This window comes from Myotis daubentonii, chromosome 2 (assembly GCF_963259705.1).
Source record: "Myotis daubentonii chromosome 2, mMyoDau2.1, whole genome shotgun sequence".
Classification (NCBI taxonomy): Eukaryota; Metazoa; Chordata; class Mammalia; order Chiroptera; family Vespertilionidae; genus Myotis; species Myotis daubentonii.
In genome coordinates, this window is record NC_081841.1 from 26,500,451 (window position 1) to 26,512,931 (window position 12,481).

The 12,481-nt window shown below is 42.0% G+C and overlaps 1 protein-coding gene across 1 annotated transcript in view; it reads right to left on the bottom strand.

Annotated features, from left to right (window-relative positions):
* Positions 1-12,481, bottom strand: part of GRIN2B (glutamate ionotropic receptor NMDA type subunit 2B) — a 429,133-nt gene that overhangs the window by 36,338 nt on the left and 380,314 nt on the right. Inside the window, exons 8-9 of the mRNA XM_059682258.1 lie at positions 10,974-11,099; positions 8,283-8,512 (exon numbers count right to left, since the gene is read on the bottom strand). Of these exons, the coding sequence (XP_059538241.1) occupies positions 8,283-8,512; positions 10,974-11,099 (356 nt within the window). The remainder of the gene's footprint in view (positions 1-8,282; positions 8,513-10,973; positions 11,100-12,481) is intronic.

The following is a 12,481-nucleotide window of genomic DNA, read 5'->3' on the forward strand; positions in this document are numbered from 1 at the left end:
TTCTGCTTCCATGTTCTCTTGCTAGGTTCTCCAGCCAGGTTCAGTCACCAGGTTCTAGTCAGGCTCTCTTGCCAACCTCTGCAGTCAGGTTCAGTCCAGGATCCCTTGCCATGTTCTCTCCAGCGAAGTTCTTCTGTCTGTAGGTTCTGTGTAGGTTCTGTCTTCTTGGCTCTGTGTTCTAAGTTCTGTCTCTCTCTGTCTTGTTACATCTGTATTTATACCAGTTTTTTCAATCCCATCAATCTCTATTCCAAAGGTTAGGGCGTTTCTTATCTCCATTCCAGGGAGTAAAGATTATGTAGCTTAAGCATGATTGTTTGTAGTTAAAGTGATTAATTACCCGCCTGGCACTTAGTTAAGGGGTTTTATTCCCTCCCTAACTTCAGGGGAAAATCCCTACCTGGGGAAACAACCTTTCTCAGAGGTGACCTTGGTTAAAACACATAGTGCCAAGAAGGTGAGCAAACATATTAAGAAAAGTATGCCATATATGCCAGGTCCCTTGAAACAGCAAGCATGGACCGGCTCCCGGCACCATTCCCCTAATATTTTGCATAATAGCACCTTTCTAAAAAGAGTTATACAGAGTAGATCAAACCTAGGATTGGGTTTTGATGCTATTCTTTCTTCTTCCCTCCCTTACTTTTCACTTTGTTTTATTTCACAAAGATGGTTCTTCTAGTGTCAGCAGAATGAACCAAAATTTCTTCTTTTTCCAGGTAAGAAAGACAACCTTTCTGAAATCCACTTTGTAAAATTTATGTTCCATGCACATCAGAAACTGGTGTTCCTTACACAGCTTTGCAAGTACCAAGTTCTTAGTTACCCAGTTATCTCATTATCTTTATGTAGTTTTGGAGGATAGAGTTACACGTGCACAGAAGCATATGCTGAGTGTGCATTCCTGTGCAACATGTTCATCTACATGGAGAGGACACCTGGTCGTCTTTGATGACAAAAAGTATCAACTGTGCCTGGTAATCAGCTAAAGTCCCTTCCAGTTCTGTGATTTGAACACCACAGAACAATCCAGAATGTGAAAGGGATGCATTAATAATATTTTCCCCAGAAAAGAGTTATGAAAAAAATACATCTTTTTTTCTGTGTGTGTGTGTGTGTGTGTGTGTGTGTGTGTGTGTGTGTGTGTGTAAGGTTTACTTCTTTTATTATATCCTCAGAGAGTTTGTCTCATTTATTGATTTAGATTCTTTTAAGCTTCTTGGTCACATTTTTATGTCCAAACTTTTTCATGGTTTTGACATCTAATGATTTCTTACTATTATTATTATTACATCAATTTATTTTTTTATTATCTGAAGTTTTACATATGTCTCCTTTTTCCCCAATTGACCCCTCCCCCCAGCCATTCCCACCCCAGGCAAGCCCCCACTGCCCCAGTGTCTGTGTCCATTGGTTATACTAATATGCATGCATTCAAGTCCTTTAGTTGCTCTCTAAACCCTACTCCCCTACCATTTGTCTCTAGATCGATCTATTCTTATAAAAGAAAATCTTAAAAAACATGTTCTTGATCCCCTTGGCCAGCGATATTACTACTAAGAAGTCTAGAAGGTTGTGTGGGAAGTGTGCACACAGATGCCACACTGCATACTCTGAGAAACTATCATTAATCAAGCTCAAGGACAGAGCAGAAGGAGCACACAATGGCATTTAGGTTTTTCACCCTCTCCCTAAAATTAACCTGCATGCAGAAGAATCTTTCTGCATGTAAAACATGTCTCTGCAAATCTTCAGTGTAGATCAGTTCTTCTAAGCAAAGGAGATTAGTGAGGAGAGGAATGGAACTGGATCCTGCTGTAAGAGATACCCACTTTGGAAGGATAGGACTGGGGGGCTGGTGAAGGAGACTGAGATGAGTAGGAGAAGCACCGGGTGCACCAAGTCTAAAGGGTGCACCAAGCTCAAAGTACGGGTTATAAAAGGAGTCAGTATTAGTTAGTGTGCTAGTTTCCTATGGCTGCCACAACAAATCACCACAGACTGGTGGCTATACACATTTATTCTCTCAGAGTTCCGGAGGCCAGAAATCCAAAATCAAGGTGTCGGCAGGGCTGTGCTCCCTCCAGAGGCTAAAGGGCAGAATCCATTCCTTTCTCTCCCAACTTCCAGTGGCTCCAGGCATTCACTGTAGCCACAACAACCCAATCTCTGCTTCTGCCTTCTCAGGGCCTTCTCCTTTTAGATGTCAAATCTCTCTCTGCCTTTCTCTTATAAAGACCCTTGCCACTGATTTAGCATCAACCTAAATAATCCAGGATGATCTTATCTTGAGTCTTTAACTTAAATACATCTGCAAATACCTTTTTTTCCTAATAAGTCCCACATTCAAAGGTTCCAGGGGTCAGGATGTGGATGTATCATTTTGGGGGGGCCATCATTCAACCCACTACTGCCCCCAACAGCATAGGAGAGCTGGGAGGTGAGGAATCCTGTGTGGGAAACATGGAATTTCAGAGAGCAAGGAGAAGAGAACTAAGTGAAGCCGGATGCTGTGAAGGAGGAAAAGAGGACAATGGCATCTGCACAGTAGTCAATGCCAGGGCGTCTGCATCCTGGGACAAGGAGTAACCACTGCTAAGCCATTGGATGCTGAGCCGAGGGTAAGGATTTCCTGCCTTAGTCAAAACAGACTTAGGAATTAGGATCCATAGGGCTTGTTGAAGAGTTATATGCAGTTTTGTTCTCAAATAAAACAGAGAAGAGGTGATAGGTAACCTGATTGACAGACATGGGACTGGCCAAGCACAGGGCTTTGTTCTGGATCTATATGGATGGAGGCCACCTTGGCAAGAATGAAGGAGCCACAGTATGTGGGGCAGAGTCCATGCATAGTGTCAGATTGGCTCTGATAATTAATAGACAAAGGGGCAGGTGTCCCTTGCCCCACCCGTGCATGTAGTGTACTCCATATACTGGCAGGGTTTGGGAAGTTTTCTTCTCTTGTCACTTCCTCCACACCTACTCTTGACCAGCAGTTACGAGATGACCAGTTGCTTGATAGTAACAATGAATCACAGTCTTTCATTTTGCTCAGCTACCAGGAGGTCCTTCCCAGGCCCTCATTTCTAGCTCCCTGGCTAGTTAGTCATGCCTGTCACTTTCCCTAGTAAGCTGTTTTTAGGCCAGTATTGTGTGGTCTGACCAAGATGGTCTGGGCCAAAACCGGGTTGTGACAGATCAGGCGCGAGGTCAGCTGTCTCCCACTGGCTTTCAGCCTAAAGTTAATAGGGTGGAAAGCATGGCCCATTTCCTCACACATGCTCAGACACCATCCCAACATTTCACTGTAGTTGTGGTGTAAAATGCTGATTTTCTTCCAAAAATGCCTCTTTATTTGTTTGCATGTTGACTAATCAAAGCCATACCCTGCCTTTATCCCGAAAGGATAGGAGGTGACTTCCAGATTCTATGGGACTTCTCAGAAACTCTGAATCACCGTTACCTGGAAAAGCCAGGGGGTTCTCATTTAGTTGTTAGTAGGCCATCCTAATCATACCTCCAATGATGCAGGCAGATAATGCTGCCCTCATTAGCCAGATGAGCACCTCTGTGACAAGCTGAAGTTAATAAAGTTCCACTAGTTCCTTATGGAACAGAACTGCAAAATATGATGTGGGTGTACATCAGACTGACAGTAGGAATGTGTGAAGCAGGACAGAGCCACATACCCTCAGGAGCCCGGTGGCCAGATGGCGGCCCCCAGTGACCTTCGCAGCCTTTGCCTCCCTGCAGGCTTTCTTCACCCTTGACTTCATAACCGACCTCTCTCTCCCCTGCTGCCAACCTCTCCCACCCTCCAACAGCGACATAAACCTCAGGGTCACAATGGGACCACACTAAAGTCAATTTGAAGGCCATTAGCTTGCCCAATTACTAGAAATCATCGTTATTGTCTGTTTAAAGTAAAACCTCTGAAAGATATATTATAGAAAGTGCAAATGTTAAAATACTATCTACTTATTATGGACCTGTTAATCAGATAGCTACTTTTTAGGAGAGGAAAAGGATCTAACTTGGTAAACTTGTCATGACAAGGTAGATGGGAGAATAGGAAGGAAGGTGATTAAAACCATGGGTATCTGAACAGGATGGCACACTGTTTAGGGGCTATAGGCAGCCAGGAACATCAGAAGGGCAAATTACCTAACCGCTCCAAGCTTCAGTTTCCTCATGTACAAATGAAGATATTAATAGCACCATTACATAAGGTAATCTATGTAATGTATTTGGCATTATGCCTGACTCATAAAAGCTGAAGAAATGTCAGCAGGGATATTATTGTTGAGGTTATGTTAACTGTTATTATTATTACCAGTCATGGCAGTAGTAGTAGAAGTAGAAATACTAGTCTTGGTAGTGGTAGTGTACTATGCCCTGAGAAGGGTTGGGTTAAGTGGAGCTGATACAGAAAGTCCTTAAAGGAGAGTGTAAGCAATGAAATGAGAAAGTGGGGGTAGGGTTGTCAATCCCAATCCTTAGCTATGTCATAGCTTTGTCTGGGATTAGCTATAAGGGAGACATCCTGGCAAAGTGATTTTAGAGCCAAACACACAGGGGCTCAAACCTTGGCTCTGTCACTTGGTAATGTGTGATTTTAGGGAATTCACTAAACTTCCCAGAGTCTCAGTGTCCTTATTGATAAAATGGGACTAATCATACCTGTATGAAGATTATACATATAACCTATCTGTGACATACTTAATGTGCCCAGTGCCCAGCAAATATGTCTCATCTTTCACCTGGCCAAGCTCTTTCCCCTCCCCACTGTGGCTGGCAGACTGCGAAAGGAGAAATCCATCTAGATAGGCGAGAAACATGAGAATTTGTACTGTGGGCTCTTTGTTAGGAGAAGAAAGATGTCACCAGCTCCCTTCCATTGTCCTCCCACGGGGGAGCTGATGGAATGTACAGCAAGGCTGCTATATGTTAGCACTTGCACCCATATTTAGTTATAGCAAGTAGTGGGTAATTCTGAATTCACTGATGTCATGCGCTATTGCAAAATGGAAGCCATCCAGTAAAAAGAAGCCCCGAAATATATTTTCACGGAAATTTAACTCTGAGCATTCTGACTTTGTGCCTTACCATGCATGGGATATGGGAACATGTCTCTGCCATAAAGTTGAAGATAATTTTAAAAAAATATATAAATGTAATGGCTACAAATATCTTCCCATCATAACCTAAGCTATTTATCATTTGATCTGAGTTAACAGAAGATATGTCATTTGTGATAGAGTAAGTTTAGAAATCTTTCTTCATTTTAACTGTTACTTTCCTTGATGAAACTTTAATTACACTGAAAAAATCTTCAAAATCACCTCATTTCTATTCTGAATATTGTTTTGATGACTTTATTCTTTTCTTTTTCTAAATTCACAGAATACACTTCCTTTCATGCAAAGTTAGTCCCAAGTCTATGTTTTCTTTAGGTGTTCTAAGTAAAAAAACAATAAGAATTTCGACATTTTCAGTGTACTTTCAAAAAACTCTCCAATTTATATTACTGCTCCGGACACCAATATATAGTTATATGTCATTAGTTACTAAATGTTTTCTATAATTATGTAAATTATGTTGACACTTTCTGGTAGGATGCTCACACTTTACTATTTTGTCATTTGCAAAGTTCTGAAATGTATCAGAGATAACCATTTTGCAGCATTTTCAAATTAAACAGCCGTTAAAGGGTTCTGGCTCTCTTGCTGCTTTCTTTGCCTATAATGTTTAGTAACTCGGCTCTGCACAAGAGGCTCTTCTGTAAATATACCCTCTCTCCCTATCTACCTCCCTCCCAACAGACTTAAAAAAATGTTAACCAAGTTATGATCACTGACCTTTTGGAGCTCATGACCAGATAGAAGGAGATACAGTCAAGTACAGACCTGCAGGTTACTACAGTACAATGTGGAAGACAAGAGTTATGATAAAGGTATGAATGCCATGATAGATGAGAACAGATGAGAGAATGAATAACTGCCCAGATGAGCTAAGGAAAGCTCCACAAATGAAGTGATCTCTAATCTGGGTCCTGAAGTTCCAATAGGAGTTTGGTGAATGAAGTGAGGAGAAGAACATTTTAGGCAGATGCATAGATAGAGGCATACTTGGGGAGGATAAGGAGTGGAGTACGCCTAGAATTGTAGGATGCAAGAATCTAAGCATTGGCTAATGAGACACATGGGGAATCATCCGTAAAAGCTTTGAAAGCCACATGTGAAAAAAATCTTCTTTATTCTGTAAGTAGTGGAGCCACTGAAGATCTTTAAGCAAAGAACTGACGAGATCCAACATTTTAGATCATAAACAACATGGTGTGGAAGACAGACAGGTGAAGTCTTTCTGGTTCCAGTAGCCTAGAATGATATGTCTTTCAAAGCCACAGAAGGGAAAACAATCCCCCTCCATCCCAATTATGCTTAGTTCAAATAGATTATTCCATTGCTGGATAGCCCATGAGGGTCTGAGAAAGAAAAATATAGTGTCCTAAGCAATTCTCAGACACTTGAAGAAAACAAGGTGATAAATATGGTGGATTCCCTACTTTACAGCCCAGAGCCCCAGGCGGGTGACCCACCACACCTCTACCATGCTGTCTCCTGCATGGAAACAGGGTGCTGCCATACTCTATGTGGGGACACGATCCACCACATCTCAGCCATATCCTGGTGTGAGGACATGCCGGCCTTACCTCTGAAAAACCCACACATAGACACATGATCTGTCATGCTTCACATCCCCACCCCAGCCACGCCACATCCCAGCATGGAGCCCTGAAGAAGCAGCTGTGTGTAGCCCCACTACTGCCCAGGTTACAGAAAGAGGCACAAAGAGTAGTGGTTGTAACAGGGGATAGGGGAGAAAATGATGAAGGAAGAATGTAGACAAAGGAACAATGAGAAAAAGGTTTAAAAATAAATGAATAAATATATGAATGAATGCATGATAAATCATGAGTTAGAAGAGAGAAGTAAACAAATCTTAAAAATAAGGGAGAAAGAAATACCAGAGAGGAAATATTTTTTTAAAATAAGAAAGAAAAATAAAGTAAAAAGGAAGACTAATCAGAGAATGAAATAACATGATGAAGTAAACATAGTGAAATATATATATATAGTTTTTTTCATTCCCCTAAGAAGCTTATTTATCTTTCTCACATGCTTTTGAATATTCTTAGTGAGTAGTGTTGAGCAGATGGAGAAATCAGAATAGAGCCCCTGAAGAGAATATTTCCTCTTTTCCACTCTTCTCAAACCATTTGCTAAGTGTTTTATCTTTGGGAAACCACACCCATGTGATAAATCATTCACTGTCTGACCTAGCTGGTCTAAACACACATCTCTATATTTCATGACTTCATCATGGTGGAAGGGGTGGGAAATCAACATTTTCCACATTTTAAGACAACAGAGTAGAAAATTTGTTGTAAGTACAAGTCTCCAGAATCATTTTGGGGTCACCCAGGAGCTTTACTGGATACACCGTGAAGGTAACTCCTATTACTGGTCGTGGACCATCTGGTCATCACAGTTTCAGAAGACAGAGCTGCCATGGAAGCTGTGATGCTTCTGGCAGACCTAGAGAGTCAGATGCATTCAGAATGGGTTGTGCACATCTGCACCCAGAAAAGTTGGAAACCAGCAGACACTTTCCTTCCTGTCTCAACTGCACAGGCCAGCAGGGAGGCCTGCAATTGGTATGGGGGCAGCCCATTCATCAGCATCACACAGGGCAATCAAGTTAAATAGAAGTTACTTCTCTTCAGGACACAAGGAGAACAACCCTCCTGCTCAGCCATAGGAACACACGAGTATGCAGGGGAACAAAGAGAGAGCCCCACAGCCAAACCCCACTGGGAGGAAAATGAAGGCCACAATGGGCCAGTGCCCTCAGCGTGGGTGCATGGGGCAGCCCTCTAATAACACCAAACAGAAGCCCCGTGTGGATAGGCCACCCAAGCGTATCCAACAACAAGTACCACGTACTCAGAAAGCTGCTAACGTACCAAGCCCCTTATTTGCAACACCGGGTGTACTTATAACAACAACCTTTCACAAAATCAGAAGGCAAATGTGAAGTAATATTATTTCAGTAGGGATATTGTTTTCTGCTCCCATTTCAGACCTCCTCCAATTGAAGGAAACATAAGAAAGAACTGTAGATTCTAAAGAGTTAGAAAAATTAACAGGTATGTGAAAACTTTGAGTATGGTTCAGAATGAGATTGAGAGAAACATAGAATGTTTTAAATGGTCCTCTTACCTTTTTGTCACTCAGGCCAGAAACCTGGTCTACATACTCCTCTTGGATCATGAAGGCAGCTAAGTTGGCAGTGTAGCTGGCCAGGAAGATGACAGCGAAGAAGGCCCATACTGACACCATGATCTTGGAGGTGGTCCCCTTTGGGTTCTGCACCGGGACGGAGTTGTTAAACACCAGGCCCCACAGTAACCAAATAGCTTTGCCAATGGTAAAAGATGGGCCCCCTGGCTCTGAAATGAACAAAAGACAAAGACAGAAAGTTAAGACAGTGTCACTGGTTCTGTTGAAACCTACAAGCACACAGAGCTGGTAAGTTCCTGCTCAGAGCAGGAAATCCTCCAACCAAGACCCAGCCCTTTCACAGAAAGCTTTTTAAGTAGAGAGCTTGTGTCTCTCTTCTCCTGGGAGGGACCCCCTGAGGGCATAAGAAAGTTTCTGGGAGAAAAAGCAGAGGCTTGGGTGCATATGGGATCTTGCTCCCACTAATGGTCATGACTCAGTCAGAGCACTGGAGGGGCCAGCTTTCTTCCCCTAAGATCAAGACCCTCAAGATCATATCAAATCCGAATAACAAAGGCAACCACCCCATTATCATCACACACATGTCCCTATTCCTGTTGTTCCTAAAATTTACATTACTATCTACCAAGAAAATATTTCAACTTCAAAAAGATCATCAAGAACTGTGTGGGGTCTTTTTCCACCATTGTCATAGACCTCCTCCAATTTTATTCACACTGATGCTAAATGGCTTTCAGTGCACTTTATCCTGGTTTTTTCTTACCGTCTAGCACCAAGCACTGAATGTTTCAAGGACAACTCTGACCCCTCTCCAATGCCAACACTTTCCAAATGGTTTCCTACAGTAGCAGCTCCTGCACGGAAGAATGTCAGGAAGCCCAGGCAGGTAGCCATGAACCCCTAGCTGTGCCACATGTAGCTGTGGGCACTGAGGCAGGCTATCCTCAACCTTCCTTCCCCTGATCTTCACACAGACAGTGTCAGGACTTCTGCTGATAATCTTCTTGTGACTTTACTGCTTTCTCTGCTTGACAATGATGAGATTTTGCCTGATGCCTAGGTCTGCGTGTAGCCCCTCCACTGTAGAAATGAACATCTGTCTGCACAGTTTTACAACACATTAGCTCAGGTCTTACGATATTACCTGTGATCCTACAGCATCTGCTCAGCCAACTAAATCACCGGTGACTACCCATGTCGTGCCTAATATCTAACTGTGCACACACATCTGTGCATACAGACCTGATTTCATGGAACAGATGTGTAACTAAAAAGATGTTTATAAATAAAAGTTTTATACATTGTAAAATGCCTCAAGGAGTCTTAATATTTAAAGTGGCCCCGTGTTGAATGCCTTTGTGAAGACAAAGCATTGTTTGGTAAAGTAATTGTAAAGTAAGTCCTTGTTCTGAATATTATATCTGAATTTTTGCCTCCTTGATTTTCTTCCAGTGTAGGGGAGGAGGCACACTAACTTAAGCTCTTGACATGGTCAACCTATGTATGTAGTCATGTGCTTCTCAGATGTTTCACTTGTTAGCAATGCCCATTGGGATGGGGAGCAGGTCAAGCTTCTGGATGACCCTCTGGCAGAGATGGAAAGCCCGGACTGTACCATGCTGTGGAGGCAGCCAAACTTCCACCCAGAGTTCACACAACAGATAAGAAGGTAGGTCGGCACCTGGAAATACTTCAGTGCAGTGGTGGGTGACAGCACGGACTGTGAAGTCAACAGAAGCACTAGGCAGCTATTTCAGAATACAGCAGCCTAGCACCCATCTCCAGAGATTCTTATTTAACTGGTATGGTCTGGGATTATTATTCTAATATGCAACCAAGGTAAAGAACCACTATTTTGAAACATGCTATGCTCCAAGCCCCACTCTGGACTTAGTGAATCAGAATATTCGAAAATGAGGTCACGCACCTTTGTTTTTTAAGTGTCCCACAGATAATTTTTATGTATATCCAGGGTTAAGAACCTAAGAATCTTTCATCTTGAAGGTCTAACTTCAGGATAAAACTCTCAGAAAAGGTGTAATATTTTCTAACCCTAGAGTGTCAGAAACTTTTAGAAGAGCTATTTATAAGGACCCCATCTCCCCCTTCCTAAATGCTTCAAACACAAAGGCAGCCCTCACATCTCTGGACTTACCTAGCCAGGAAACTGGGCTTCCCCCAGTAGTAGCTATGGGTGAGAACTGTAATCTCCTGGCCATTGTATTTCAAATATCCAACTCTTATATTTCCTGGCAGAGGGATAGAGCAGGACACGTGCTTTGGAGATGTTGTACCTCAGTGGCGGTCCTTTGGCTATGGAGAACTCTTTCAGCCACAACTACTCTCATAGCCTGCTCTTAGCCTAAGGTTATCAAAATAGCTTCCTCTTATATGGCTATGCTACAAGTATCTCCTGCCAGCTTTCCTCTCATTTCCCTTACGAGTGGAACTGGGTTTGGGATCAGACTTGAGCCAGGGTGGGGACATATAGATTCAAACTAACATCTTAATTGGGTTATTTCTAATGAGTCTTCAAGCTGGTGACATAGAAAGCTGAGGGTTCATTTTCAGAAATGGGTAAGTTAAGGAGAAGAAAGCAAATAAAGGGGTCAGAGGTTCGAAATTGAGAGCTAGAAAAATGCAGAAATGCAGCAGTTTTAAAGGACTTACCTCTACCATCAGCGAGGCACCTGTTATAACCCACAGGGCTGAAGTACTCAAAGACAAAGACAGCCACAGCTGAGACAATGAGCAGCATCACAAACATCATCACCCAGACGTCAGCACTGAAGGGCTCTGGGGAAGGAAGAAAAAATCAGTGCTGATGGTTAAAACAGAGAACAAAGAGATTCTAATTAATTTACCTATTTATTCACTTATCAAACATGCACTTTTGGGGGAAAACAAAAGAGAGGTGTGTACATTCCTTCAGACAACCAAGGCCTGGACTGGGAAGAAGTAAGAGGCTATGCCTGACCATCTCCATTTATTTGATGGGCAAGCCAAGGTTTATTTTCTTTCAAGTACATAAAAAGGACAGCATCTTGCCTATGAAATTTTGAGACTACAGAGATAGTTTCTGCATTGGACCAGTATGTGGGTCTTTCAGTAAATGGTACAACTGGAAGACATACCAGATATGGAGTAAATGGATCATATTGGACTGATTCTTGGTTTGTGGTGTCATCTACATGGCCACGCCACACAGTAGAGACCTAGGAAAAGTCTTCACCAATGCTTGCAAGCCTAAGAGCCAAATTCATTCTCAACAGACTTAGCTACTATTTCAGGCTTGAACTGATTCTATAATCATTACATACAACAAATAGCTCCCTCCCCCCACTTCTCTTAAACTTTCATAGACTTACATTTTTTAACCCAATTTGATGTATATATTTTATTAGACATCATTAGGGTGTGAGAATATAAGTCAGTGTTAAAAAACACATCCACATTGAATAGCAGTATCTACAACAGTGGGGATTTAGCAGATGACAAGGAACATGCTTCATCTATAATTAAGCAGACAGCTACAAGCCAGGCTCTATCATCAGGTCACATAGTTGATGGGACAAGGTCAGGCAAGAGGGCAATAATGATCCACTACACTTTCTTTAATCGCTTTTGCTGAGTTTCTTCCAGTTGTATTACATCTTTCTGGCTTACAGGTGTCTAGAAATTGAATACTACCTTCCAGTAGCCGTCTCTCTGAAGGCCTGTAAGAAGGGACACTCTTTGGTCCCATGATACACTGCTCCCTCAATTGTGTCTCAAAATAGTTCTGGCCTTTTTAGCTAACACATCACATTGTAAACTCATAACTATGTGAATTAATATGCTGCTTTCTCCATCTTCCAAATCATTAATAAAGATGAAGTTAAAAAAAGGGAAAAATGGCTGGAAATTAGAAAATATTTTCTTACTTGAAACCTTTACTTGTGAACTCTCAAGGGAATTATAAAAGCCTGGCCACTTAATCAATTTGAAAAGGACTTTTATAAGGGCCATGCCAGCTATGAAATGCAAAACCTTTTTGTGGCAGCCAGAGATGGAGGTAGAAGGTACAATTCAAAGCCTCTAAGCAGTGGAGTAGAGAACATCTCTTCCCATTGGTTCCAATTGATTGCAATACTACCCTGATTTCACTTTTGTTTAAAATTAGGGAATAACTGAGTAAA